Source organism: Astatotilapia calliptera, chromosome 18, assembly GCF_900246225.1.
Source record: "Astatotilapia calliptera chromosome 18, fAstCal1.2, whole genome shotgun sequence".
NCBI classification, from domain to species: domain Eukaryota; kingdom Metazoa; phylum Chordata; class Actinopteri; order Cichliformes; family Cichlidae; genus Astatotilapia; species Astatotilapia calliptera.
This window is the reverse complement of record NC_039319.1, coordinates 23,135,841-23,151,292: the sequence shown is the minus strand read 5'-3', so window position 1 is coordinate 23,151,292 and position 15,452 is coordinate 23,135,841. Positions and strand designations below refer to the sequence as shown.

General features: G+C 40.1%; 1 protein-coding gene across 3 annotated transcripts; it reads right to left on the bottom strand.

Annotated features, from left to right (window-relative positions):
- Window positions 1-80: 80 nt before the first annotated feature.
- LOC113010537 (dipeptidyl peptidase 9-like) lies at window positions 81-15,404 on the bottom strand. Of its 3 annotated transcripts, none has more exons than XM_026149637.1 (21): window positions 14,886-15,404; window positions 13,493-13,576; window positions 13,110-13,348; window positions 12,791-12,903; window positions 11,224-11,397; window positions 9,730-9,901; window positions 9,375-9,485; window positions 8,633-8,761; window positions 8,469-8,530; window positions 8,256-8,356; window positions 7,856-8,033; window positions 7,599-7,758; window positions 7,381-7,460; window positions 6,557-6,709; window positions 5,774-5,909; window positions 3,730-3,875; window positions 3,410-3,556; window positions 3,161-3,313; window positions 2,583-2,725; window positions 1,798-1,909; window positions 81-899 (listed from the first exon to the last, which is right to left on the bottom strand). In XM_026149637.1, exons 2-21 carry the CDS (start codon window positions 13,546-13,548, stop codon window positions 807-809), a joined length of 2,658 nt encoding a protein of 885 aa, XP_026005422.1. In that variant the 5' UTR covers window positions 13,549-13,576; window positions 14,886-15,404; the 3' UTR covers window positions 81-806. The 3 variants fall into 3 exon arrangements, with proteins under 3 accessions (XP_026005422.1, XP_026005424.1, XP_026005423.1); XM_026149639.1 differs by having other exon boundaries at window positions 9,730-9,898; XM_026149638.1 differs by lacking the exon at window positions 14,886-15,404 and adding an exon at window positions 14,644-14,870.
- Window positions 15,405-15,452: the final 48 nt, after the last annotated feature.

Here is a 15,452-nt window from a genome sequence, read left to right as displayed (position 1 = left end):
ATCAATGAGTGCCTTCCATCAGCACTCATGAAGAAAAAAAAAAGAATAAAAATCCATAAAAATATTTCATTTTAAACAACAAACGCTAAAAACACAGACAGAGGAAGAGCCTTGATTTTCTTCCTTTCTTGATTATTACACCAACTCCGAGGTACAGACCCACAGTATGTATGGCTATTGTGAGGGTGGGTGTGAGTGTCTGTGCTTATGTATGAGATGAACTGTATTTTACATATGCATGTATACTGTAAAGGTTTACGTCTGCAAATGCGCGGACACATTTCCATGTCATATCTGTGAACTGTAACCACCGCTTCTACCTCTGACTGGAGTAAACAAAACAGGCTTGGGGGGGCGGGAAAACAATTTGATAACGTTTGGCAGAAACCATCGTGGCTGTAGAAATGAAGATGTGAGTGAGCAATGAGTCAGACTGACACAGCCTGCAAACATTTCTTCACAAGTCTTTGTTCGGCTTTCTGGGTGGGACACCACATGTCGTGCACGTAAACCTTTCTCCAGACTGTACATGGGGGTGAAGGGGGCGTGAAGAAGACTGGGAGAGCAATTGAGTAACAGAAGAAGACAGAAAGGAGGAAATGTAATGCAGAAGTGAGACGAATAGTTGGTTGGGAGGAAAGGAGCTGGTGGCTGCTGGGTGTCTGATGTGTTTCTTGCTGACAGGGTAAACAGTTAGAAATGGGCTGGGGTGGGGAGGTCATGGAGAATACAGGTGGGCGGACAGTTGGGAGGGGTAAAAGAAGGAAGAGGGGAATTTGACTTCACTTGTCCCCTGTTGTCTGATTTTAGAGGTATTGTTGTAGAAAGTGCAGCAGCATTATCTCGTAGTGCTCTCCAGACTCAGGGCAGCGGATACTGTGCCGCTCGTTGGGGTAGACCTTTAAAAATGAAAACAGAGCAATCAACCAACATCAGCAAATTAATTTATAAATTAATACACATGCTCTTTGTGTGTGTACAGTAACCAATCATATCTAATCTAGAAAATATCTTTTTTGCCTTTGAAGCCACTCATGACCTTCTTTACAAAGGTTGTTTTTGTAGCCTAGCACCTGCTGTTGCTAGGTTACACAAACCATCTCCCTTATCCATATATAACTGGGCCATGAGGGACAAACAAGCGCCGTTTAACCTTTACCCGTGTTGAAGTTGACACTGTGAAGCTCAACACTTCTTGATTTTGATTGGTTGGTGACAGAGAAGTGGTTCAAGAGTTAACTTGTATTTCCAAATGAAAGCACTGAAAGCGCAGCAGGAAAAAGAAGCTGCTTTGCATGATCGCACTGAACGCTGTCGATGCAAAGTGTCACAGCATTGAGGCTGTCATTATGGAAATAGCTGCCCACTGACACTAAAGGTTCAAAATTCAAAACAACAATCCTAATCCTAATATATAATCCAACTACTGTATTATGTTAACTGAAGTTAATTTATTGAACTATAAATAAGTGATACAAGCGAAAATCCTGTGAAAACTAAGATGGCCCTTAGCAGTAAAAGTGCACTTTCTTCTATGTTTCTGGAAGCATGATCTGATATCCAAGTGCTGGTGATGTTATATTATCACCATATAGGCTATATTATCATAATAATAATGTTGGTCCAGGATCAGCCCTGCATCTGACCAGTGATGTTGTTCGATCACTCACTATCACTAACAAACCAACATAAGTGATCAACTGCAGCATTGATCCTGGACAACATGATTGTGATAATGCTGGAACAACATAAACATACACACACACATGTATTATGCTCTTAAGATATGAAACAAACCTGAAGCTGGTAGGGCTTTCCAGCCCGGATTATCTGTGACACTAGAAAATTGGTGTGGAAAAAGTGTACATTCTCATCCAGAAAGCCATGGAGAATAAGCAAACGGTTGGGCCTGAAGAAGAGAGTTACGATGTGATTAGTTAAACTGCAATGAATACGTGTTCTGAGAACAGTAAAAACATGTTCCCAACATTACAAATGTTTTAAGTGGCACAAAGAGATTTACAGAATGATTACACAAATGCAGTTGTAAAAAATCTTTTACTCTCTCTTTCAGTATCACGTTTTTAAGGTCATCGCTAGAACCCTAAATAGTGAGGTTCCGTCAGGATGCAATCTTAATGTTAGCAGAACTTATTTTACATACAAAAAAATAATAATAATAATAATCCACAGCTTTTGACTTAAAGGAAGACCCTGCTACTGAAACATCAATAACTCAACGTTCCTCAGCTAATGAAAATGATCCAAGTAGCCCAAGGACACAGAGGCAAGGTGTGGCATGCACAAGCACGAGTTCAAGAGTTTAAATGTTTTAAGAGTCACATTTAAAGGTGTTTCATAAGAATGAGACTGATTTTTTTAAGAAGTGTTTGAACTGTCAGTTGCACACAGGTATCGGACTGACCAAATGTGAAGCACATTTAACCAAAATATAACATTAAAGATCCTACAATCGTTATTAAAATGCAGAGACAATATGAGAAACTGCAGAGAATGTGCGTTTTGATTTTAAAAACATTTTTCTTTCTTGTTAACTTAAATAAGAGTGTGTGTGTACTGACTCGCTAGGGAGCTTGTCCACATGCAGCGCCACAGATCCCTCCTCGTAGCCCTGTTGGTTGTTCTCAGGCACATCCATGTAGCGCTCTGTGTAGCCTGTGTCATAGGCCATCCACACAGTCACTGGGGCACCTGCAATAGCCAGCTGTCAGGGATGGAAAAGAAATAACATTAAAAGAAAAAGAATTCATCTTAATCTGGAAAGAAGTCACTTTGCAGGAGAGTAATTGTTTAGGCTTACTGTGTGTGTTATAATACGATTATTAATGGTATATTCTGATGTCATTGTTTTACATCTGATATGCACGCATGTCACAAGAAAAATTTTGATGTATCTGCAGACATCTCTACTTAATAATGACTAATGGCTAACACACTCCAAGACAGACACCATGTGGATGCAACTGGCAACTGCATCACAAATGAGGTTATGAGCAATAAGGAAACGGAGAATTAAGAAATGATTTCTCCACTTTATATTGCATTAAATAACAAATGCCTGCATGTTTTGGGCTATAGGTAAAAGTTTAATATGGTTTTAACAATAAACGACAGCTTGAGGGTAAACAGGTAGTCCAACCTTAAAGACATTGGGTCGCTGGATGAGGCCCATGAGAGAAAGGAAACCTCCATAGGACCAGCCATGGATGGCAACACGGCTCAGGTCCACAAAGTTAAACTTCTCTGCTACATACTGCAGCCCCTCCACCTGGTCTTCAATCTCTACTTGACCCTGGAGAGGCAAACAGAGTTATTTCGGCTGGAGCTTTGACATCACATCTATTTCTTTAATGATACTGGATTATTATTTGTATGTGTCAAACTTTACCATTTTGTTTTTCAGTGCTCCTTCAAATTCAAGGCCCCTCTGACAAGAACCCCTCCCATCAATGACAACCACAGCATAGCCGAGAGAAGCCAGTGTGTTCAGGCGGAGGTATTTCATGCCCTTAAAAGAGTTGTTAACCAACTGCACCTACATATACAAAGACATAATCACATTCTTAGAAACATTTTGTTTACACAGTAATAGACTTTCAGAGCAGCATTTATTAGCCACAAAGGGAAGGCAGCAATGATTAAATCTTATGTAACAAAGCCGTATGATTACACAGTTAGAAGTAAGATGGATAAGATGCAGCTACAAACCTGTGGGCCTCCGTAGACAAAGAGAACAGTGGGGTGTTTCCGCCCAGACTGCAGGTTGTGAGGCTTGTATACCATCCCATAAAGCTGGAAGCCTGACTTCCCCGGAAAGTCGAAAATCTCAGGTGGATTGTAATCTCCCGGACAACCTGGATGACATCAACAAGCAGTCACCAGGTTAGGCATACGCAAACAAGGTTTTATGTAATAAAAAAAAAGTAAATTGTGAAATGACTGGTTCTCTTATATAAAGCTTTTCTACTCAAAGTGCTTCATACAGCATGCCTGAGAACCCTTTGTCAACAAATGTTACAGCAGAAAAAAACCTCAGCACTCTAAAACATTTTACAGAACTAAATGATTGTTTGGGAATAAAAAAATGAAACGTTTTAGTGTTTAAGGTTACTGATACTCTTGAACCTGTACTATATTCCACAGCTGGACTCTGCTGCAGGTTTATTTTTCATTCCCTCAGCCAGATTTTTACAGCTTCAAAACATTGTTTCAGCTAACAGCACAATCATGACAAGCAACTCTGTAGAAGCTCCTGCAATGGGGTGGCGGTTAACAGGGATTTATGTTTTAGTGGGAAATCTTCACCTCAACCACCCCTCTCTAGAAATTTAACTACAGATTGCATCGACTGTGATTTGCTTGTTCGTGCATTGTGCATGTTCGGCTACTTTGAGTTAGTATATTGATTGTTATTCTCTAAGTGGCTAAATACAAGGAAACATAATTCTAACATCAATGTAAGGACTCTCTAATGTCAGTAAATTTCAGGTGGGAAATTGCAGAATTTATCGGAATGGACATGAAGGCAGAAAAAAACAAAACCAACAAACAAACAAATAAAATGCTGTCTATCGTCTGGTGCCACACATAAAACACCAAGATACGGCCACAAGGTAATTACACATAATGCACCTGCACAAGCATAAATGCTAGCAACGATGTCGGCCACTAGATAGTTTACACCGTCTGCAAAAATTCCCTGCAAAAGTCTAAATCAAGACTTCTGCTTCAATTCCTACTCTTCCAACAAAGCACAAACTGTTCAAGCTGACACCCATATAATGAAAACTACATTAACTAAAGGTGTAGTGCTAAAAAAATTTATATAGAGCAATTTTCAATCCATTGTGATTAAGGAGCTTGCAAAGAAAAGCGTCTGGACTTCTTTAAGTTGCTTGAAGACGTTTCACCTCTCATCCGGATGAGAGGTGAAACGTCTTCAAGCAACTTAAAGAAGTCCAGACGCTTTTCTTTGCAAGCTCCTTTGACTTGCTTGAAGACGTTTCACCTCTCATCCGAGAAGCTTCAGTTCTAAGGTCAAATGGTGGAGAGTCCCAGATATAAACCTAGTGGGAGTGACCCCCCACAGAGGGACAAAAGGGACAAAAGGGACACTGAAGAAGCTTCCCGGATGAGAGGTGAAATGTCTTCAAGCAACTTAAAGAAGTCCAGACGCTTTTCTTTGCAAGCTCCTTTGACTACGATGACCTGGATGACTGAGAACCTTCACAGACAATCCATTGTGATGGTTTGGTCCATGATAAGTAGTTTGAATTAAAGAGGTTAATAAACTTTAAGCCTTAAATTTCAGGAGTTCCAAAGCTCCCAGAAACAGAAGAAATGTGATGATGTTTAGGATCGTCTCCTGATATGAACACTCACACTTGGACAGACTATCCTCTGCACAAAACTATACTGACACAGAGAGGCTTTGTTTTGTTTAATGCCAGACTTGTAATTTTTTAACTGCAAGAGAGGTTTTAAAAAAAAAAGGGAACAAAACATTTACCATGTGAAAACCAAATTTATCAAATCCTTTGAGAGATTTTAAAACAATGACTCTTGGCTGACTTTTCCTTTAGTTTGACAAAACGTCAAACAAGTACTTTTCGTTGGAACTAACCACTTATAGACAGAGGAATGCAGTTGCTCTTGGATACTATCTCAGTGTACACACTGCTGACAAGCAGTGCCTCTCCGTCTTTAGTACGAGCGATGTTACATGGTCTTTTTTACATCAGGCTCTGTTTACCTGGCGATTCCATCATGCTGGCCCAGAACTCAGGAACCATGTGCAGCGGGTCACCTTCTGAGCCAGTCAGCTTGTAGACGTGAACACAGGGAGGAGTACTCACGTTGCTGTAGTGGCTGACAAAAAAGTCAAAGTTCTGCAAGAAGAGAGAAGAGAAAGAGATGCCTTATAAAGAAGAGGAAGGAAATAAAAGGCAAGAGGGATGCAAAGTTGTATCACTAACTACAACAAAGCCCGACATGAGACACTATCAAGTATGCTGTCAACACTCTCTTTAACCCTCTCAGGCCCGAATTAAGTTTTTTGTTGCTAATGCACAACCAAGTCCTGCAGTGGTACTTCTGAGTAAAAAAACCTCATAAAATATGTATGTGGGGTAATCAGGATGTTAGGTCGTAACTGCCTGCCTGGAGAAGGTTAAACGCTTCCTTCAAGCCAGTGCTTTATTTCTCACTGCTCTTAAGCAGGCAGTTTCTCTCTTTACTTAAACCTTCTCTATATCCTCTATTAGCTGTACTTAATCTGTACTGGTCTTGTTTCCCCAGGTGTAAGACAACAACACTTATATTTATTTATTTATTTATTTTTCATATATTTGAAATGTAATTCTGGCACTGACTGAAGTATTTGTTCCCACCAGAACTACTCAAAACAGTAAAATATGTTAAAGCAACTCAACTGTTGAGCAACATGTTAAAAAAAACAGGTGGATAAACAGCTGGATTACTGAAATTTGCACACAGAGTTAAGCAAACAGGTACGTGCACAAATAAATGATAGTACCTGACTAACAGAGCAGCTATGAGAGAAGCCAGGCTTAGTTAGTCTGACCACATCTCCAGGTGACTCATAGCTGACCACGTAAAGATGATGCTCCAGAGGAGTGTCTCTGGTGCCCTGGAAATACACCAACTTTGTTGCCTCATTGACCCAGATCTAGCAAAGGAAACATTAGAGAGCATTTGAAGGTGAATGAAAACAGCAGCTCTCAGCAAAAATACAGCAATTTCAGATGCCATAAAGTAGTCCATGACAAACCTAAATAAAGCCAGTGGAAAATCTTTGTTTCAAGTAATATATTAAATAGTTTAGAAAAGCTGACACCTAGTCAGCATTGGTGCTGAACTCCAGAATACAAAATACAGAAAATACAGTAAAATGTACATTTCAAACAAACATGTATATTTGAGTGTTCTAGTGATTTTTTTAAAGGTAGCATCAGGTTAACTTGTCATCTTTCAGCTTCAGTAGCATTTGACGGTGTTTGCATGTCAACATGTTTAGACATTTTCTGTCCATCTGTTTTACCCAGACTGAAAACAAAAAAATGCCTGAAACAAGCAAAAATTGAAATTGACTGCAGCAGAAGCCTGACAGAAAATCTCCAGGGAAATACCAAATGTCAGTTGATGTGGATCTGTTGTCAACTTCAGACACTGCAGCACCAGTCTTTTTATAAACACCCTAAAATTAGGATTTAGAATCAACACTCCAAATTCATGATCATTACTTGAGATTAAAATTGAGAACTGCCCAAATATTTTCTTACTGAGTTCACCTGTATCTCTCATAAGTGTGATTTTTTTTCTTTTGTATTTGGCACTCACCTTGGAGCCATGTCTTGCCAACACTTCCCATTCCCCACAGGTCAATGTAACCTCTTCTTTGATTGCACATTTAAAGTCTCCTGGAGGACAAAAAAGTAAAAATCAACATTCTATAATGTAAACGCTAACAGCTGAGTCTAAAGACAAAAGTAATATCAGCCTAAAAAATCTGATTATTTCATTTCAAATCAATGCAGAGGCATCTCCTAGTTTCGTACCCTCTAGGTGCTGGTATTCCTCTATCCAACGGTAGCAGCCTGGTTGTAACTGGGATGTGATTTTATACAGATGGCTGAAACCTGTTTTAGACTCATTTACCCAAATGAAAGTAAACTCATCTTCTGTCGTTTGAATAAAGGGATAGAATATATCGTGAACCTGCAGAAAGAAAGAAAGCGTCATAATTAGAATTTATAAATGTACTTAATCAGTTTATTTTAAAGGTAACCATAGAGAGCTGTGAGAAAACATTTACATTTATCCAGACGTCAGTGGTTTCTTCATAGATTATGTATGGCTGCGTGTTAGTGGGCACAGCCTCCAGACTCTCCTGTCTTAGAGCTGGATCATCTGTCACTGGGATGAAGAGGGCAGGTGGCAGCAGAACAAGTTGCAGTTTCCTCTGACTGCGGTCTAACAGCACTGCCCAACCACTACAACAGAGAGCAGACAACGATCAAAAGACTGATTTGTATGGAATGATGAGCAATCGTGAATGAAAAATAGTTCCCTCCAGTACAACTTCTGTAAAAACTAACGAGACTGTTGTGTACGTCCATAGCTCCCAAACTGAAGCTACAATTTTAAAAGGTTCTCAATCAGATAGTTTCTTATGCTGGTTTATTCTGAGAGTGGCAGAATTTTGCAACACTCACTATTTGCCGTCACTCGTCCATCCTACTCTGGCGATGTATTCTGTCCCAGGAAACAAGGAGTTAAAGGGGGCGACCAGTTCTTTGTCGTGTGTGCTCACTATCTGTAAATACACATACACATGCATACGCACACGTGAGATAAAGATCATGCTAAAGAATGAAGATGCTAAAGCACGTAGAAAAAAAGTGAAGAAAAGGAAGTGAGACACTTGCTCTTCCTTGATGATCTGTCTTGATCTCTGCCAGTTTAAGTGTAGACTGGGGATTTTTGCTACCTGTAAATAAGAGATTAGAAAAAAATACAAGTTGTAGAAATGTGTGCGTATGTTTTCACTACTCTAAATCCTTGTGCATACATTGTGCAAACCTGCACTGACCTGTGCGAGGATATCTGTATGCGTCTGCTTTCCGCTCCTCAAGTGCCGGAGATGGAACATGAATAATTTCTACCTCTGTTTCATCCACCTCTTCATACAGAAGGTACACTGTTTTACCTCCATTAGGGTCTGACGGGAGAAAAACAATTAACGCAATTTATCCAAAGAAACAGAACCTATAACATGCGCTGCAAGAATTGTTCCTTAAGAATTGCTTTTGTTAGTAAGAGCCATTGAGCCGAGAACCTACTCGGCTCAACTCAACGCAGCTCGATTCAACTCAGTTTCGGAAGTTTTCCATTACAATTGAGTGCCACCTAATGTACGTGGGGTCGTTATAGCAGTGCAGCTGAAAGTTCAGCGACATTATTTGTATGCAACACGAACACCATAACAATAGAGGGCATCGAGGTGATGGTACACCCGCTGCTCAGTGTATGGCTTTTTGTCAGGCTCGGGGACCACAATGTTTTTTCTCATTGCCAGGTTTAAAAAATGGCAGCTTCGATTTTTGTGAAGGAGACACTCTCATGACTCATCGAGTGACGCCACTGACTGACAATCGGCCGCATGCAGTCTGATGACATCACATTTTTTGGATCAGATCTCAGGTCACTTGGAATCCTGGCCAAGCGGGTACTAAAAAGTACCTGGTACCAGGTACTACCACCTAATGGAAAACCCTAAAAACTGAGTCGAGCTGAGCTGAGCTGGTACTATTGGAAAAAGACATACGGCTGACCTTCTACTGCTGTGGGGCTCCACCAGTAGCCAGTGAAACGGTCAAACTCTTCCTGTATGACAAAAGTTGCTACACCTGCAGACTTGGGGTCCTCCTTAACATTATCTAAACCTGGGAGAAATTGAATAAATTAGCAAATGGGTTCAAATCCATATGCCATATTCATATGCCTAAACACAAAACTGAACATGTGGGATCTCAAAGTTGTTTTCTCTCTGCGCTACAAAGTGAAATTGGATGAGAAAAAACAGGGAAGATGAATTGCCAAAACAAGACACACACTAATAGTGTGAAATTTGTAAAGCTCACTCAATAAAAATACTGCTTAAATAAAAAAAAAACTGAGTCTTCAGACCTTTATGGCAGTACGTGAGTCGCCTTTCCTCGCCTGTCTTAATGTTGGCTATCCACAAGTCATTGTTGTTGATAAAGGCTATAAAGTCTGGATCTCCGGGGCAGATCTTGGGGTCCATACGGGTCCCTGAGCACTGGGTCTTGATCTCCATAGGCTTTACAGGAGCTGACTGCTAAAACCAACAAAAACAGTCTTAGTCAAAAGGAAATTGAATGTTACGTGGACAGAGCGAGAGCCTTATGAAAACATTAACCTGATTCATGAAAAAAAAAATTGGAAGTTTAGAGGAAAGACATCAGGACAATCAAAAAGAGTTCTGTAAACTAAGTTAACTCCGTCTGTAACATCTGCTGACTTGAAATACTTGTTGAGTTGTAAAGAGAAGCTCAAATAACAGCTTGAGATTGTTGGTCTGCACAGCCAAGTAAATGACAGCAAGTACAGACCACCCATATGGATGCACGTGGTTATTTTCAGTGACTCAGACCAGCTCATGATTTTGTAAAGTGACTCAATGCATTCGAGCTATTGCAATTTCTCCTACCAGTGAGGATGTTGTTGTATGTTTATACAAATCTCATTTATCTATTATTCGACCAGTTTGTTTATTCTTTTTATCTTGCTAAACCCATCAAGATTCAGCAGCAGCATCATGCACTCCAAAAACTCTTTAAATACAGTGTAATGTACAAGGGTCTAAGGAAATCCCTGTTACTTCAAGCAGGTTAAAAAGCTGCATTAAAATTATAAAAGGCACAAGCACAGGGGGAGAAAGACCTGAAGTGCACCTCTGACAAACAATCTAAATGAATCTTAATCCAAGGCCCAAACCGAGTTTTACAGCTTTTACTATTGATAGACATCTAAAACATGTTAACTCTCCCAAGATTTGTAGTCAATACACCAATTTGAAACTCCTATGTCACCTTGTTTTTGAGTTATTGCATTCACAAACTCAGGTGTTCCATTGCTTGCCTGTCTGTCCACCAGGCAGGGTGATAGCATTACCCCCATCAGCCTTTTAGAGCTGATGGGTAAAAACTGAGCTGTACTGTGGAAATTACTTATATTAAGATGTCGGAGGGATTCAATGTGCAGTTACACTTCTTTACACTGACAGAAAGGGGAGTTTCAGTTTCACGGCCCACTTAAGAACAAAGTGGCCCACAACGCAAAGTCAGTCTAACATTCCTGCTCTAGCCATTAATCACACAAACACATGAAATGTAATAACTTATAACATTATTCTATGTAATAACACTATTCACTGACTGTGTGTCTGGAAGAAAGTCTGACAGGAGACTCACAGATAGAGATCATCTCTACCTTGCAGGTATTCCTTGGTATCCCTCTAATTGAACGGATACACAGTATTTAAAGGTTTATGAACCAAAGTAATGTATTTAACATAACAGTGTCTTTACACAGCTGTACTGATCCATTCTTTAATCAAGAGAATCTAAGAATTGCAAAAAATTGAGCAGCTGTACTCACGATGAAACCATTGTTGCCACCGTCTTGACAGTAGAATAGGCTATTACTAGCCTGGAAGAGGAACAGTCCAGTCTGGGAATGGTAGTCATAGGATGTAATACCAAATGCTCCCAAACGTTTACGCTCTCTCAGCAACTCCTCCTCTCGAGAATATGCCCCCTGGTGCGGCGTAGCCTTAGAGCAACAACAGGAAAACATGTGGATAAGATTTGAATTTACCAAAGGGATTTTTAGAGGTTTGCTGTGTAAACCTGTGCATATGCAACGGTACATATATGTAAAAATTTAGGGCTGGGTATCGTCACTGATTTCTAGAATCGATTTGATTCCAATTCACAAGGTCCCGAATCGATTCGAATCAATTCGAATCGGGGAAATTTTGCCTCAGACAGTAAAAAATATTATAATTCAGATCATGCATCAGTACATTTCCATATTTATTTATCTATAAAAAGAAAGCTGACACTTGCGAGACTTTATCAAAGGTGTAAGCATCACAGCAGATGCCTTTGTGTCAAAGTAGCTGATGATAAAACACAGAAAAACATGAAGGTGATTTTCCTGGCCTGGGATTTTATACAAATATTCTGCAGTAGATCAAAAACGAAGGAAAAACCATTAATCAACATATGAACAGTACCTGATGCTGCTGAAGTGAAGCAGAGGAAAGTTACAGAGGTTTTATTAGAGACACAGCTAAGCGATTTGCAATTTTGCATAATTTTAAAAAGTTTAAATTTGTTCAGTAGCCTATTGAACGGCAGAAATGAGGCTTTCTTTACAGAAGTAAGTAAAAGGAAAAAAACACAGCAGCCGACAGCGCTGTAAACAACGGTATAATTGTGCGCAAGCGAATAATAAAGAAAACAGATTTTTAGACGGGAAACTGTTCTTGAAGTATACAGAGAGAGAGAGAGAGAGAGAGAGAGAGCTGTGCATGAAGTGTGATTTTATCGTGGTGGAAGCAAAGCAGCAAAAGTAAGAAGGAATCCGTGACGATGTTTATCAAATGTGAAGCGTAATATGCTGCTTCTTTTGCTGCTGGTTCAGTGAATTTTGGTTGAAGAGAGATAAAACCTGCAGCTCAGAATCTAGTGCAAAAAATACGTAAACACAAAGCGCGGACCCGCCGAAGCATCAGAATCAGCGAGCTGTCGGCTTTCAGCCCCGACAGTGTCCGTGCCGTCGGGTGAGAAAGGCAACATCTCACTGATTCTGATGCGTCGGCGGGTCCGCGCTTTGTGTTTACGTCTTTGTGCAGAATCCGTGTACCTGCTCACATTTACTGATTTAGCTGTTTGGTGGTTGTTGAAATTTTGTGAGGTTTAACCTGAGATTCTGGCTTTTCGGGCAAAATAAATTTATATTAAAAAATCGATTCAGGATTTTAATGAATCGATATATTTATATGTAACATAATAAATGAGAAACACATGATTAAACCACCTTCATCTGCCCCATCATCCCTTCATAGTGGTTGGATAGTATTTTGGACTTCAATAACAACATACTGGGTAGTTTGGTTGTGGCACAAACAGAGAGGAGAGAGGAGAGATGGGGAATTCACCTGGAAGTGATCCAGCATCTGTTTCCATGACAACACTAAGAGGGCCTCTTTCCGAATCTTCTTGGGGATTTCTGAGTAGAGTAATGAGTTCTCTCTGCTTCCATAAGGCATTCCTGGTAAGCGCAAAGAAAAGCAACAAAGGCAGTGTCAACAAGAAACAACAGGCATTTCACCGTGACTGTTTTAGTATTATGAGGCAATCATCCTCTGCTGCCTTGAGCAGAAAAGCATGACTGAGGTCAACTGAAAGGAGTACAGTTGAGAAAAAGACAGAAATGACCAATTACAAGCTGATACTGGGCATTTTTGTGCGGCTTACCGAGGTAGTAGAGCCGGTGGGAGTGGGGTCCATTTTCATCATTTTTCTGCACAAACTGGAAGTCATGGGGAGCCTTGTTGGCAATCATGCCTGAGTACTTCCTGCTACAGTGGATAATATCTCGCAGGCCCTCCCAAGAGTGTTTCTCCACAAAGAACTGAGATGGCACATCCTCCATTTCCACCACCTCTGCATTATCCGAAAGGCCGTCCACAGCCGTCATGCTCACAGTCACACAGCTGCACGTTGACATTACAAAGAACTGATAAGTGGTGCAGAAACCAAGGCACACCTACACAAGGCCATTCATTTATTGGAACTGGTTTAAATATTATTCATCCGTTTTTTTTAACCAAGGCAGAGAGACTACATGAACACTGTACCTTGTCCAGATACCGTCTTTATTGTCACAAAGTCTGACCTTCTTGACTCTATGCATTCACTGGTTAACACGTTTGACGTCAGATCTGTAACCAATAGAAGAAGTACAGATGTAATGTTAAAAAATTGTAAATAAAATTAGTTAGCAAATTTGGAATTTGGGTCATCAATTCTTTATAACAAAAGCTAGACACAGTCAAGAAATCTGTCTGCACCAGGCTGTTCTTGTCCCATTAGATTGAGCCACAGTGCATAACACAAATACAGAAAGTGGGCCCCAAACAGAGGGGAAAATGTATCCTTTATTAAGACTTCAAAGGATACTTGCATACTGCAGTGTCCACTAAAGATGTGAAATCCCCTGAACGATTTTTATATGCAAGTCTATGATAGCACAAAAGCAGCTGCCACATCTACAACTCAGCTTCAGGTGAAATACAGGATTTATAGTATAGCCCACATTTCTGCCTTTATAATCTCTGTTTAGTGAGAGATTATATGACGCAAACACCTGTGTGGGGGGATACTGTCTAAACAACGGAGATGCTTTTCTGATGCTACTCCTTTGGTAATTATAGTTGACTAATCTAATATTATGGTGAGGCCACTTACATCTGTGTTTAACAAACTCGCAATCAAAACACCAACCAGCATGTACCACAGAATTCGTATAGATGGCCCTAAATAGCGAATTCAACAATAATTTGTTAATCGTCATGTACGAATGTATAATAGCCATACCGTAAATCTTCGCTTGGGTGAAGAACATCTGTAACGTTATTACCGTATGTCTAGTCCTTGTAATCCTCCTATTAGCAATTAAAATTTAACTTAACGTGGCCTCGATCTTACTAAACACGTTAAAATTACAGGGACCTATGTGCCAGTTGTAAAATAATATACGGAAAGAGCCCATTTGAGTCAGGTAGATACCTGACAGCGTTTAAAGGCTTAATATTAAGGATGGGAAATTAGTAGAGTGAAATGGTAAAATAATAATAATAATAATACCGGTGCCGCTGATGGTAACAGTTAAGGTTAGCTTGCCTACAATAGATCTTTGTTCTTGATTTGCAACTACTCACTCACGCCGGGAAAAAACACCGGCAAATTTATTTGAGCGAACATTTCAAACTCAGCCGATGTTACTTACATCATGAGGTGAACAACAAAACCCCAAAGATTTTAAAAACAGGCAGCAAAAGACAGTTATTAAATCGTGTTTGCCTTCGCTGCCTTTTGACAGGACTGTTCCCCTCTGTCATTCTCGCTCTGAAGCTAACAAGCTAGCTGCCGTTAACCGGGCTGGAAGCTAGGTTGCCACAAGCTAGCGGTGTCTGGTTTTCTATAAAAACAGGCTCTGTGAAAGAAGTTAAAATTTAAACCAACACTCACCAATTCGGCCACTGTTTCTTTACCCGGCTTACAAACCTTATTAGCTCGATGTCAATAAACAGTTTTGAGACCGCTAGAGCTTGTATCCATGGCCCAGAATGGCCACACTCAAATTGCAGCTGGCTCTAAGATTCAAGAGGCGGAACATTCGTACTGGTGGAGTACAAACCCGGTGCTTTTTTTCCAGCCGCACCGCTGTTGCTGCTCTGGTTTCAGCGGCGGCAGGAACTTTGTGGTCAGTATTACAACTGCTCACCTTATTTGAGCATGAACAGCTTCCCAGGTTAGGCGCTGATGCCTGATGTTTAAAGCTTCAAGATGAAGCAGAGACCATGTCAAAAAGGCTGAAAGCCTCTAATTAGCAAGTCACCAATAATTTTGATGTACATAGCATCTTTTGTTTTGTAAAGAAATGTTACATTTCAGGGACTTAGATCATTTCAGCATAAATCAAAATTCAAACAAAAGCACCTTATCTTTGAGTCTTGCATTCATGAGGTTTCTGTCACCATGCCATCTTTAAAATATGCATTCAATTTTCATTTTGACCCATAATGTAAAAGAAAA